Raw genomic sequence first — 14692 nt, forward strand, 5'->3', positions numbered from 1 at the left:
TATAAAAATTATTATACCTGTTGTGGAAGAAAAGTTTACGGGTTATAGACGTTATTATCTATAGACGTGTTCATGCCTATATATATATATATGGCTTAGTAAGTAGGAAAGGATCTAAAACGTGTTCACGCTTTATATTAGGTTTTAATAGCAGGATATGAACGTGTTCACGCTTATATTTGCTACTGGGAAAGGATATAAACGTGTTCACGCTTATGTACGGTGGCTGTAGGAGGGATAAAACGTGTTCACGCTTTATATTAGATTTTAATAGCAGGATATGAACGTGTTCACGCTTATATTTGCTACTGGGAAAGGATATAAACGTGTTCACGCTTACGTACGGTGGCTGTAGGAGGGATATACAAATCAAAGGAATATTTGTTATGTAAGTCTCTGTTTATACTTAGCTCTGCGACCGACTTTGTATGTTGTGTTTGACTGTCCAAGTCCCTGGTGCGTTCTCTTGTCTTCGAAAGTTGATAACGAGCCTCTGTCTGCTTCTGAACACTTTGCGTGTTGATCACTGACTGCCTTCTTCTAAGTAAATGCGTCTTCTTATATACGCATCAGACCAAACTTTAACGTAGCGCAAAGCTTAGTTTACAGCTGGCTTGGATTTTTGACGTCGTTGCTGTTTTGCGCTTTCGCCGTAGTTAATATGCGCGCGCATCAATTTTTACACAAAGCTCTTTGCACAAAAGCTTTCTTTGACGTTTCTTCTGTTGTGCATTTGATTTGTTTTGAAACGTGTTTAGCTTAGTGTCGGTAGTGGCAGTTTTAAATATTTATATTTATTTATTAAAAATAACATAAATATATAAAATACAAACAAAAAAGAGTATAAGTTTAGATAATAAATAAATAAGGTAGGTACAATATTTATTTATTTGAATATATTTTGCATTCTTTTAAATTTTCAATGCAATCGTAGGTTTAATTCATTGTGATGCAGTTGCGTACATGCGGGGGTGGCTTTTAGTAAGTTATTTAATTTTAATATATTATATAAAAATTAACCAATTTTTATTTCAGGTATTAGCTGCACACTAGTTATATGTAGGTTGGAAATTATTACAAAATTTCCATCCTTACAGTATGAATAATAAAACTCTAAACAGCATAATTATTGAATTTATGAATATTTATTAAAGTATTGTAAGAACATAAAATAAAATAAAATAAATTTTATAAAAATTTTATAATATTCTAAATGGCAACATTAGTCATTTTATAATTATTTATTAAAGTATTATAAAAATATAACTATAGTTTTGAGTTAAAAATAAAATTCTAAATAGCATAAAATAATAAGGTATGATTGAATGTAATAACTAATCTACACATTACTTTTGAATTTTTTTTTTATTTCAACTGAGTAGTGTGGTGAAAAGCACTACATACTTGAGCTTTGAAATATTTGTTTTAAATACAGATACAGATATTTGCATTTCAATATATCCATATCGTTGTATCAAAGAAATTTTTTTTTATTTTTTGTGGCAATGCATTTTATTTCTCATCTTTTTATACGATTCATTTACACCATCTCCGCTAGCTTAATGCTTGACAATTATTACAGTTGCGTTTACATTATCGCAAAACTTAAGACTTGGCATTTGTTTTATTTTGTGTAGTAGTATGAAATAGTTCTATATAGCAATTTTTATTGTGCGAAATTGAAAAGATATGAACATTCTCTAACCCCTATCTCTTCTGTCAGAAACAGGCTCAAACATCATACTCCCGGTAGTGTGAATAGACCGATTTATTAATTAAAAGTACTTGGTTTTTCCCTTTTGAATTTTACATTTATTTATAATATTTTATATTATATGTTAAATCATTTATATTATACTATAATCATCCATCTTGTCATTAAATACGCTTTGAAATAGTACGTATATTCCACATTAAACCAGCATCAATATTTTTTAGTTTGTTTTGTAAAAAACTTTAAATAGTTTTTTGTTGCAGTGTAATAGAGAAAGCGTTGTGTAAAGGACTTTTTGAGATCTATTCCGAGCTTTACAGAAAAAGCTTTAATGGTATTATTTATTTTTTATTTTTTACTTATAACATAAATATGCCGAAAATAAAATGTTGAATGAACTAACAAATACCAGTAGCAGAGGCCTTCGACTGTTTGAATATTTTAATTACAAAAATTAATATTAATAACAATATATAATAATAATAAATTTCAATTCTTAAGACAATTATGATGATTATGATGAAACAAACTTTTTTTTTAATATAAAGTGTTTTTTTAATAAAGATGTTTTAACACAGTAGTCAATCATTATTATTTTTAATTAACTAAATATTATAAATATTACCAAAAAAACAACCGATGCGTATTCGGCAATATTCGAAATAGCTATAATAAAATAATAATAAAAATAAGCAATAAATATATAAACAAATAATGAAACTTCGTTGTTGTTGTTTACTACAGTTTAAAATTAATAATTAAATAATAATGATGTTAAAATAATAAAGCAAAGTAATACAACCAACGTTAGTATTAACAAGCTATGGGTTACCCAGATTAAAAGTTCACTTAAATATTGCAAATGTCGAGGAAGACATATTCGAAAGCTGTATGGCCGAGCTGTATGGTCAGTCAAAAATCAAATAATTAAAAATAATAAAATTTTGATGTTGCAATTCTTCACTATTCGAAAAAAGTTAATACTGAAAAAGTTTGTAATCACAAAAATCAAAAACTATTTATTGGCATATATATTACATTTCAATAAAATGGACTTTACATTTATAAGCATAATTTTATTATACAAAATTATAGTTAAAAATACCAAAAATACTTAAAAATAAATTAATCATTATCACAAAAGTACTTAAACTAGTTCCTGTATTACCAGTATTACCCCACCATTCCCAAGTGCCATTGAAATTTGCGGGGTTACAACGTACATCTCTAATCGCTCTGCGTGCACTGGGTACTGCTGTGAGACGATATGCCTCAATGTCATCTGCTAATTCTTGTAACTTTTCTGGTTCAAGCTGAGCTAAATTATAACGTTCACAAGGATCATTATCAATATTAAATAGACAAGGCGCTTTAAGTGGTTCACAACGATATAGAGTTTGGTTAAAATCTTCACTTCGCTGTGGACACCGATGAGTTGCCTGAGAACGCATAGCTTCAATATGTGCTATCGTAAGATTTCTTCCACCAATAATATCTTGTACTTCAGACGATAATACTTCTTGTACATAGTATGGTGCTGATGGGTCTTCTTCATCGAATGCAATATCACCTAACCAGCCATCGTAAGCACCATTAAAGCTACTACCATTTATATACTTATAACCATCTCGCATATATGAACTGTATCCGTAAATATCATCTAAAACATGAAGGAAAGCACGTGGTTGGGGTTCTTCACGCAGATTGAGAGCATTCCACATATCTAAGCCGTCCAATTTTAGGCTTTGCGGTAACTTGATACCAGCTGCAGTAGCTAAAGTTGGTAGCCAATCAATAGCATGTACGAGTTGATTAGAAACATAACTGGTTTGCTTCAAAAGTGGACTGTAAAGTGCAGCTGCAGATCGAACACCACCTTCCCAAGGTGATTCCTTTTGCTAGAAGTTTATTTTTAAGATGTATTCTTTATATGTTGTGTATATTCAAAATTAATTGTGTACTTACCCCTCTGAATGGATAGTTCGAACCTCCATTTGAATGTATACCCACAGTTGGTGCACCGTTATCAGAATAAATCAGCACGATGGTGTTGTTGAGAATACCCTTCTCCGATAAAGCTTTCATTGTTTTTGCTACACTGTTGTCAAGTGATGAAATCATACCTGAAGTATGATTGAAAATTTAATTTTGTATATAAAAAATTATAAATTGTATATAGAAAAGTATATTTGGAAAAAGAGTTGTAAAAAGCATCTACAGCAGTTTTTCGAATATAAAGTTCAAAATTTTTGCAATAAATATATGTAGTTCCAATGGAACAATATTTTTATAGTAATAAAACTAGTCCAAAATATATAAAATAATAAAAACAATAAAAACGCAGTTATTATATTCATGAAAAATCCAGAAATTGTTATGTTAATTAATTAAAAAATGTCTATTAAAAGATATTGCTTTTTAATATAATTTTGTTAATAATTCGTATCAAATAATATAAATAAATTAAAAAGCTTTGACTTAAACTACGTGTTTTACGTGTGTTAGTGTTCTCATATTAAACTTTTATATTATTATTAATTAATTTTATAAAATTAACGTAAATATAGAACGTTTTATTAGCAACGAAGATACGCAGTGTAAAAGGGAACTATACCTTATGATAGTTTTTTAAAGAAAAAGATAAAAATATTTGTTTAAATACATAGTCATAAGACAAAATTAAATAAGTTATAAGTTAAATTACAAGTTATCAAATTAATTACATTTATCAAATTCATATAATTTCAAAAAAACTTTATAGTTATTTAAAGTATTAACTGATTCCATATATGAATCTGCAAAAATAGTTAAATGGAATATTAATATTATTCTGAGACAATAATATAAAATAAAACCTATATTATTTACTGAGATCACTTAATTATCTGTAGAAATATTTCACTTTTTATTATGAACTTATATTTTTTTATTTCTAAAGTTTTTAACTGAAACACCATGTATTTTAATTCTATATAATAAAGTAAGCAAATAAATGATAATGCTCAATAAAACTTTTAAGTTATGTTCCATTTATCAATTTGTTCCAGTAGCACAATATATGACTGAGTCATTTATAACCGCGGTTTATGAACAGATTTAGAGATTTTTAAATAAATCAAAATAAATTTAAATTTTTAAAATTATAAAAGCAAATTTTAAATATACTTAAGAAATAAAATGTACGTATATTATATACTATAGAAAATTTAATAGTCATGCCATCATAGTCATCATTTACATGATGACTACATATTAATAAGAAATTGATTAATCCACTTGTAAAAACATCTAATTGCTAAGGTGATTTTATAACTTTAGCATCAAAGGAATTCTTTTTAATAATTTTAATTATTCTTAAAGTCTTAAGCAGATTTTGCAAACCAAAAATATTTAAAATTAACATATAATAATACACTTCAGAATTTCATTTTATTTCTTACACACCTGCATAAGTTCGTCGTTTTTTATCAGAAATGTGAATAAATTTTTCAACTTCCTCATCCGGTGCTTGCATCGGATTATCTTCATTGCCTGTGTGCACCGCTAAATGACTCATTACCAAAAATAATGGTTTTTTCGTATTATGCTCTTTGATAACTCGCACAGCTTCCTTTGTGAAGGCATCAGTGGCATAAACACCATTTAAATCTCGTGAAGGTTTCAAATTACGACGGAAATCCAAACCTATTGAATAATTACGATCCTTGAAAATGAATTTTATTAATTTAATATATTGTTAATTATTATAAATAATTAATAGCAATTTCCTTACCAACATATGTAGTGTGTGATCATAGTAATCAATATAACCTGAATAATAGCCGAAGTGATGATCAAAACCACGCATTGTAGGCGTAAATTCCTTTTTCCAGAAACCCAAATGCCACTTGCCAACCAAATTCGTAGAGTAACCCGCATTGCGGAATATTTCCGGCATCAGCGTTTCATTTAATGGTAAACCCCAAGGTTCATCATTAATGATGACAGAGTGTTGAGTTCCTGGCGTGATTTTTTAAGAATAATACAAAGAAAGTAATAATCTCATATTTGAGTTTTAAAATTTAATTAAAAAATATTTCATTTATATGGCATGATTTAATTTTTAATTGCATTTTCTCTTTCAAACGCACCTGTGTGGATTGGATATTTGCCCGTGAGTAAAGATGCACGTGATGGTGTGCATAAATTTGGCACATAGTGTCGATTAAGTAAAATTCCATTGTATGCAAGTGCATCTATGTTGGGCGTTAGAATTTGATTGGATCCGTGAAAACTTACATCGTTAAAACCCTTTAATAAAATTTAAAGTAAAAATATTAATAGACATAATATTGTTAAATATATATCTAAATATTGAGAATAAAAAAATATAATCATCTCATTACGACAATACATTTGCTGTAGCCTTCGCATTACCAAGTGTAGGTATGACATTCATTCTCTCCAATAAACCAATAAACTTCTTTGCAATATTTACATCGAAAATAGCTTTACAAAATTAATTGAAATTAGATAAGTAATATTTTTGTATTTCTTTCATTTAATATGAAAAAAATTATTAGTTTTTATTAATAATCATAAAATGAATAATTGACCAGAAAGGAAAAACAGATAAATTCATTTTATTTGAAAGCACTAAAATTAATTACTTTATTTTTTAAATTATTAATTACTAATTCTTTGACCTATGCCACATTTGAGTAAAATTAAGTCTTAAAATTAAATTGTATAACAGTTTTCGCACAGTTCACTGCATTTAGTGGATTAAAATTTTACCCATGCTTTGCTGCTGTTGAAAAGGTAAAAAAACCAAATATGATATTAATTTGAAATTTAAAAACACATCTGTATATGTGTTTATAGCAACAAAGTTTAAATGAGTTCAGAAATTATGGATGTACGAACCTAAAACTTATATTTTTATTTATTTTCATTGTTACTAAACCCATTTAGAATGAAAGTTTCTTTGAGTGAAGTTTTTTTACAGCGACTTTTTTTTGGCATCACAGATATCGGTTAGTATCAAAAATAGTAATCCCCATCCCCCTTTTATATAACTTTTATCTATTGTTTGAAAGAATATCTTTCAGATATTTGTTGTTTGAAAAACAGTCTGTGCATGTGTTTCCATTTGAATTTTTGACTTCACCTACTATCTAGAATTAAAATTCCAGAATATATGTGTTCAACACATCGGTTGATCACACCGTAGGAAAAAATACCGACAGCTCTACGTATAAAAAATTCATATAAATTTGAAAAATCGTAAACTCTCAAATGATTTAATTATATTATTCTAATATACTCGTAACTTGGTCTTAGTTAAATTTAGTCGTTTAGCTACAGAAGCTATTTCTTATATTTTTCGAATAATGAATTCAATGCAATCGTTGGTCTTGATTTATCATTGCTTTTTTAAGGAAAAAATAATTCCTTGACTGCACAGAAATGGAGCTGACTTGAAACGCGGCCATACAAACTCTGATGTCGAACGTCCTGATCGGATACCGAAAACATTAATATATTCCAAAAAGTATTTTCGATAAACTATGGAATTAAATTACAAGAGATAGTTGACACTTTAAAGATTTAAAGGAAACGTGTCGGTTTCATTGTCCATGAATATTTATTAATAAAAAAGTTATTTTTAAAATCGGTTGTAACGGTAGACCAAAAACAACAAGGTGTCGATGATTCTGAGACCTGTTTGGAACTGTTAAAGTAAGATAAAAAAGACCTTTTGCATCGGTATGTGACGGGTCCACCACTTTACTCGGAAGTCAAATTGGTGGGCAACTGAGTGGACAGCAATCGGAAATCTCGCATAAATTGGCAAAAAAATTAACCGTCAGCTGTAAAGTTATGCCATTCGTAAAAACCCACTTTCACCAAAACAGTGCGTCGTATTAAAAGTCGTTGGCTACCAAATTACACAAATTGTACTTCGAGTTGCTTTCAAACTCTCTATATTCGATAGACTTGGCCTCTAGTAATTACTAGCTAAACGCAGGCCCCAAAAAATGCTCCATGGAAAGAAATTGAGCTCTTATAAAAAAGTTATCGCATAAATTAAGGCATATTTTAAGATCAAAGATGAATCATTTAAGAATAGAGATATTAAAAAAGAGCTAGAATGATTCTATTACTCTTGAAGCAGAATACGTTGATGGATAAAGTTAAATTATGCCAAGAAGTGATGGTCTTATTGTTTATCAGCCTATGTCTTGTGTTGAAATTAATCTTATTATTTTTAAAAAAATAGTAATATTTTCAATAATGCGATTTAATGTTTGCATTATCAAATATTAAATTAACTATTTGCATTAAAAACATATCAATAAAATTATTAATTTCATAACATTATTAACATTAATTACTTTGAGTGTTTATTGGACATATCAAAGATTATACTCTTAATAATTAATTTAACAGTTATAGTGATTTATATTTGTTTATAGAGATTTATATTTGTAATATATTTAATAAATTATAATCACAATTATAATTATAAGTATTTAATAATTATAACTAATTTATCATAGTTAATTAATTATAATTAATTAATTAATAATTAAATTTACTTAATTAAATAATTAATTATAATTATAACTGTAATTTATAATTATATATTAAAATTAAATTCATTCCTACGGTACTTATAATAAATTTTAAATATTTTAACCTGTTGTCTAACATTTACCCAACCATTAGAAATCACTCATACGCCACCTAGTCCACCGCACACACTTGCATATAATAGCTTTGAGAAGCTTTATTTACATTGAAAGCGTTATTAAAGAAAAAATACTTCATTTCCTTAGACTTACCATATCGTCAATAAGGATGATAACAATATTTGGTTTTGTGCTTTCTCGTTTTAGCTGTTCCGACTTCTGTGCGTACTTTTCGTTGTCGTCATATTCCCGTTGTGTGTTGACTGTTGTTGCTTTACCAGTTTCTGTTGCATTTGCGAGATGTGCACAGAAAAAAACAAAAACAATGAATAAAACGCATGAAGCTGAAACATAACAAATTCGGTTGTGCAGCGTTGAGCTATGAAATATCATTTTTTTTCTCGTTTCTTGCTTTTCTTTTTATTACGAATCTTCAGTCGACAAGTGTAAATTGTTGTGTCTTAAAGGAATCGATGACTAAACTTCACGTGCAACTATAATCTGATCGAAACTGGATTTGGTAATGTCGATTTTAGTTCTTTAGCGCTGTGTGTTACTCAAGGAATATTCCACTATACTTTTAACTAGTTTGGCATATTTTTATTTTTTATTCTTTGATATTTCCTGGGTTTTTTTACTCCCTTTATATGTCACTTTATATTAAAGCAACCGCCGCTTCAGTTCAATCAACAAGATAAATGATTCAGAAATTAAAGCACTTGAACGTTTTGTTATTTTATTTTTTATTTCCGGGTTCGGTTTCAAGAAGTTTATAGATTTATGTAGATAAAAATCATGGCTCATGACCTCAATTGTTGTGATATTTATCTAAATGTGTTTATGATTCAAGAATAGTTAACTGAAAAACACAAATAATAATAAAAATAAATAATAAGTATTATTTTTGTGTATCTTTTATTAAAAATTAAATAATATTAAACAATTAAGTAATGGTTTATTGTTCAATATTTTTAATAGGTTTGAATTTTTATTTAAAAAAATTTTATTTTTGAACAAATAATCTATTAAAATTGATCACACCTCTTTTACTTTAAAAGCTATAACATAGGCGTAGCAAGCTAGTGGAGCCAGAGGAACCAAATAACAATTTTTGTAATTTAAACTTATTTTTGATATTTATTTTTGTTACTTGACAATTTCTATAAAATATAGAATTTCTTTAAAATTAAATAAATTCTATATTTCTAGAACATTTAGAAACCCGTAAATTTCCATAATGAATAACTTAAACGGGCCATATTAGGTCAGATATTTAATAACTTAACCGTTAATAAGTAATACTTTCTAATTTATGTTAAAATGTTTATTTATATTTTAATAAAACATTTAAATATAAATATATTGTAAATAGTTTCGGTGCAAATTTAATATTGATCAAATTTCTTTACATTAAAAAAAGTGTAAAGAAATACAATAAGACTACTACAGAGAAATAAAGTTCCACTTAATATCTATTATCACATAATTCATTTATTAAATTTTACTAAAGAAAAGACATCGCATTATAATATCAATTACTACACAATTATGTGCCGATTCTTTTTTAAATCGTATAGCAAGATAAGATTCAGTAAATCATTGTGAATACAAGTTACCAAGAAACCATATGTCCAAAATGAATTCTGACACCCCGTATTCCTCAAAATGGATTGTTTTTAAGTTTCCTTTATACATACTTGATGATTACTTAATTCAATATACATTTTGTTCAATCTTCAATGATTTTGTTTTTCTAACAAGTATTTCATCACTCATGTTTTCATTATCGTCTTTAAAACGCTAAAATTGTACTACATCTATACTCTGCCATGAGATAAGTAAATTTCAGCATAAATTTGGTAAAAAGCACGTTTAAAACAGAACTATTTTTGCTTGATAATCAATTTTAGACGTTTTAACACTGGTTTTATTAGTCCACATTTCATGAAGCTTAGATAGTATACCTGTGAAAGATCTACCTAATCAATGCATGTAATTTTCTCTAATTTGATCACATATGAACATATGTTTTAAAAATTTTTGATTACATTAGAGTCTGGTTCCAGATTTACAGGAGGAATTTTCATTTGCGCGTAACTTACCAATGGAAATGTTATATTGGATGTAATTTTAAATTAACTGAACTCTCGCTTCATACACTCAACTAGAAATATTTTCTTTGATTTTTTCGCGCCATTATTAAGCATTATAAAGAAAAAAATCTTTAAATAAAAAAATTTATTATTATTTTTATTAGAGATGAATGTTCAAGAAGGGTTTGCCAAATTATAAAACACATACTTTAATTGAAGTCAACAACATTAAAATGGAGCAATAAAAACGAAAAATAAAAAGTGTTTTTAAACTAATGTGAATACATATTTTTTTTTATTAATGATAATTAAAATTATTATTTTCAAAGTAAAAATATAAAAAATAATCTTTTGCAAAAAGTACTATTCATTTTTATTATTACCTGCGAAGTAAAAATAATAAAGAGAAAAATAATAATATTATTATAAGAAAAAAAAATAGTACAAACTTTTCAAAATACTATTTATTTTTTACCTAAAACTCGTTTATATCAAGTTTTCTGAATGATCGTGCTAGATTATATCATTTATAAATTATATAGAAAATATGATTTTGATGTTAATGGGATTTTGCAAATGACAATTTTATAGAATAAATCTATGTTAAATTATCAGATAATTGTACGTTTCTGGTCTGACACAGATATAACAACACTATTGAGAAACACATATAATTTCTGGAGAGGAACACTCTTCAAACATATATTTGAAAAATTTCAAGACATTTTCGCAAATTGTTTTCAAATTATTAATTTTAAAACAACACAATAATTTCATGTGTCTGGATAAGCATAATCCAATCAAATGGAATGGATTTATATGATGAATTTCAAAGGTCATATTTACACTTATGAAGCTAAACGCCATAGTGGTCTAAAGGCAATTATTACGGAAAATATCGAAAAGTTCGCAAAATAGATGTGAATAATGCTAAAGAGAAGTTGCTAGAGACAGCTGATAACATAAAGATATCAGGACACATTGTCTTCACAATTTTATATAAAAATTGGAGCATTCGTTATGTGATTTTTGAAAGTGGGTGGCACGGTTGCTCACAATGTACTAAAAAACAAGCAAAGCGCTTTCTACAGCTATTTAAAGGAGATAAAAAGTATTTTTTATAGTGCTATTTGACAAAAGCTGAAACACTACTATACACTGACATGAATGCCTAATATTTTGCAATGACAATTGATCAAGAACTCTGCTTAAAAAGAAGTTAAGTGCATCGTATATTTGGACAATTGTTTTGATTGCTAAGTCGAAACTCAACTATTTTAATTGCAAATTAATCATTATTCTAAAAGGTTCTTAATGTACCGAACTAAAAATATGCACTTAATACAGGTATGTGATACCGGTAGCATATCTGATATGCAACAAATATAAAAATTACAATCCAAATTACTGAAAAGTAATATCAAGGCAGTATGGTATATATCCAATAACGACTCTCGTAGAGGTTAAGAAATGTACCAAATTGCTGATATACTAGATAAATGCAGTACAAACTATATCATGCGAAATACTCACATAAAGAATGGTATACACCAATCACCAATTAGAGAAACGACACTCCAGTGGGGTACATAAACAACCCCATGCCAACCGATTCGAAGAATATGATATAAATGCACTTACGTGCATAACACTATTCGCTCTATTTCTCTTAGCGAATTTTTGAAATTTTTATAACTATTATACCATACTATAAGTATGTATGTAATATAAAGTATAAAATATCAATTTGATAGTTACTTTTTCTTGTACGTGAAATAAATAACCCAGCGACAAAAGGACAGATATAAACGTAGAAAAAAAAATCTGATTTAAATCAAAAAGATGGCCAACTGAGTGGACAGTAGCCAATGAAAGCCGTTTAAAGCGATCAAAACCTCAAAAGTGAGAGGGTTCTTAAAAGTCCAAAGTTATAAAGGGGTAAATAGCTTTGCCCATTGTCAGTAAAAATTAAAATGTTCTAAATTTATACGCAAGCATATCTGTAATATCTTCAGTTCCGAATTGGTTATGGCGTCTAAATTTTGTTTATTTACTATACTAGTAAAGGATGAAACTCTCAATAGTGAATACTACATGGTATTTTTGGATCGATTAAGCGTAATATGCAATCAAATCATTAAATTTAAAGTCAGAATTTGCAATTAAATAACGTTAAGAAATGTATTATAGTCGTTAATTCTTTTAGAATATATTAAAAAAATTGTTTATAGTTTATTGATAATAGTTTTGATTTTTAGTCTAAAATTTTAGTAATTAAAATAATTTGGATAGCCAGCAACAAATAAACTGCTACATACATATATTGAAGAATGTATCTCAACAAATAATTTTTTATTAAAACACTAATTTTTAAAATGTAGTAAAAATTAACCTACATTTTAATTTACAACTTGTTAATAAAACAATTAATAACTTCTGTTATCTATTGTGCTTATATTAAAGATAAATGCAATAGAAAGGCTATTATCAAGTTATATAAAGATAAGTGCTCCTGCAGTTTCATTTTCTAAAAGTCTATTAAAAAAGGTAATAAATATAATAATAATTTTAATAATGAAATGTTTTAGTTCCTCTCATATAATCAATTACTTTTGTTATAATCAAAATGTCACACGAACTATGGCAACTACAAAAATACTAATTTTGTCATGAAATTTGTTTTTATTGTTACTGAACTTCAAGGATTATTTGATTTCGCATCTCAATGACAATATTTTCTCAACATTCTACATTCATGTAAACTCAACATACAAACATATATTGTGGTATTATGCTATAATTAATTATTTAATTTAAATTAATGCTTAAGCTTTTTTTTGAATGGTTTTCAAAGTCACACTACTTAGCCGTGCTCATGCGATCAAGATAAACTTATTATTCTATTAAATAAAGACAAACGTTGTAAATATACAAAATAAACTTCAAATATAACTAAAAGTAAAATGCAACATAATTGAGTCGGACGTGTCCACCCTATTGACCTTAAACGATTGTTTAATAAAAATGCATTATATAAATGTAAGATACACCGATAAAGATTTGTGGAAAAATAAATTAATTGAAAAGGTATAATTGAAATATATAACAAATTATTTATAAATTATCATGGAAACCAATACGTGGTTATTTAAAAGTTTATCCGAATTGGTATATATGATAAAAGTATAAGTATTGTTAAATTAAATAAACACTAATTACATATATAAATATAAATAATTATGTACTGGTATACCTTTAAATATCTAATCTATGCAAAGAGCGTTTGAAAAAAAGTTTTCACTAGACACTACCTTTTTTATAAAATTTTAATTATTTTTTAAAAGGAGTATTAATAAAATTTTAAAAAATATTTTATTTGCTCTTATATATATATATGTATAATATTATATATTTATATAATAGTAATATATATATGTAATTTATATATATAGCAAATGAACGAATATTCGGTGCAAGATTTTGTTGGACATGTGTTTATATTTACATACGTCCAATATAAGCAGCATTGACTATTCTGGGATATATACCATAACGAAAGCATAAATTGCTATTGATCATTTAATGCATCTATACAATGGGCTATGTAAAATAATGTACGTAACTCTAAAATCATGACTTTTTAAAACTTTAAAACTAAAACCTATAAAAAATCAATACAGGTCATCATGAAAATGTGAGATTTAATTTTTCCAGATATAATTTTCAAAACTAGTGTTTAAAAAAAGTAATTTTTCACGAATTTGTTTAAAAAGAATATTTCAAATGGGCTGTGTAAGAAATTAATCGTTTAATTGAATGTCTACTATATTGATAGTTATGGTAATAAGATACAGCATTTCCTTGTGAAATTGTGAAATTGAAAGAAACAACAAATGCCAGCAACAAAATCAAATAATAACCTAGTAAGTAATTATGATAGTACTGTCTTATATTTTTTACATACACGATATCCAAACATATTAACCAAAAAAAATAATAATTTATCTTTAAAATTTCGTGCTATAGTATATATACTTAGTCATAATAAAGCCCATAATGGAATAGCCAAAATATTATTTTATTGTAAACTTTAAGAGCAGGGTTTAATATTCCTCCGTAACTATCTTAAGAAAACATTTCCGTTACTGTATGGAATAACCTCGGTAAAGAACTTGCGCAGCACAAATATGGGGAAGCAGGAATTGATATTT

The 14692-nt window shown here is 27.0% G+C and overlaps 2 protein-coding genes across 2 annotated transcripts in view; both read right to left on the minus strand.

The window, feature by feature from the left end:
• LOC119682522 (ionotropic receptor 75a-like) overlaps nucleotides 1-1871 on the minus strand; it is a 3179-nt gene extending 1308 nt beyond the window's left edge. Inside the window, exon 1 of the mRNA XM_038095985.1 lies at nucleotides 1859-1871. Coding sequence (XP_037951913.1) covers nucleotides 1859-1871 — 13 coding nt within the window. The remainder of the gene's footprint in view (nucleotides 1-1858) is intronic.
• Nucleotides 1872-2826: 955 nt separating this feature from the next.
• LOC119686237 (arylsulfatase B-like) overlaps nucleotides 2827-14692 on the minus strand; it is a gene marked incomplete at its 3' end in the record, with an annotated part of 83681 nt that continues 71815 nt past the window's right edge. The window contains 6 exon segments of the mRNA XM_038100800.1: nucleotides 2827-3612; nucleotides 3680-3837; nucleotides 5159-5417; nucleotides 5487-5713; nucleotides 5845-6004; nucleotides 8542-9240. Of these exon segments, the coding sequence (XP_037956728.1) occupies nucleotides 2827-3612; nucleotides 3680-3837; nucleotides 5159-5417; nucleotides 5487-5713; nucleotides 5845-6004; nucleotides 8542-8781 (1830 nt within the window).

Source organism: Teleopsis dalmanni, chromosome 1 (genome assembly GCF_002237135.1).
Source record: "Teleopsis dalmanni isolate 2A chromosome 1, ASM223713v2, whole genome shotgun sequence".
NCBI classification, from domain to species: domain Eukaryota; kingdom Metazoa; phylum Arthropoda; class Insecta; order Diptera; family Diopsidae; genus Teleopsis; species Teleopsis dalmanni.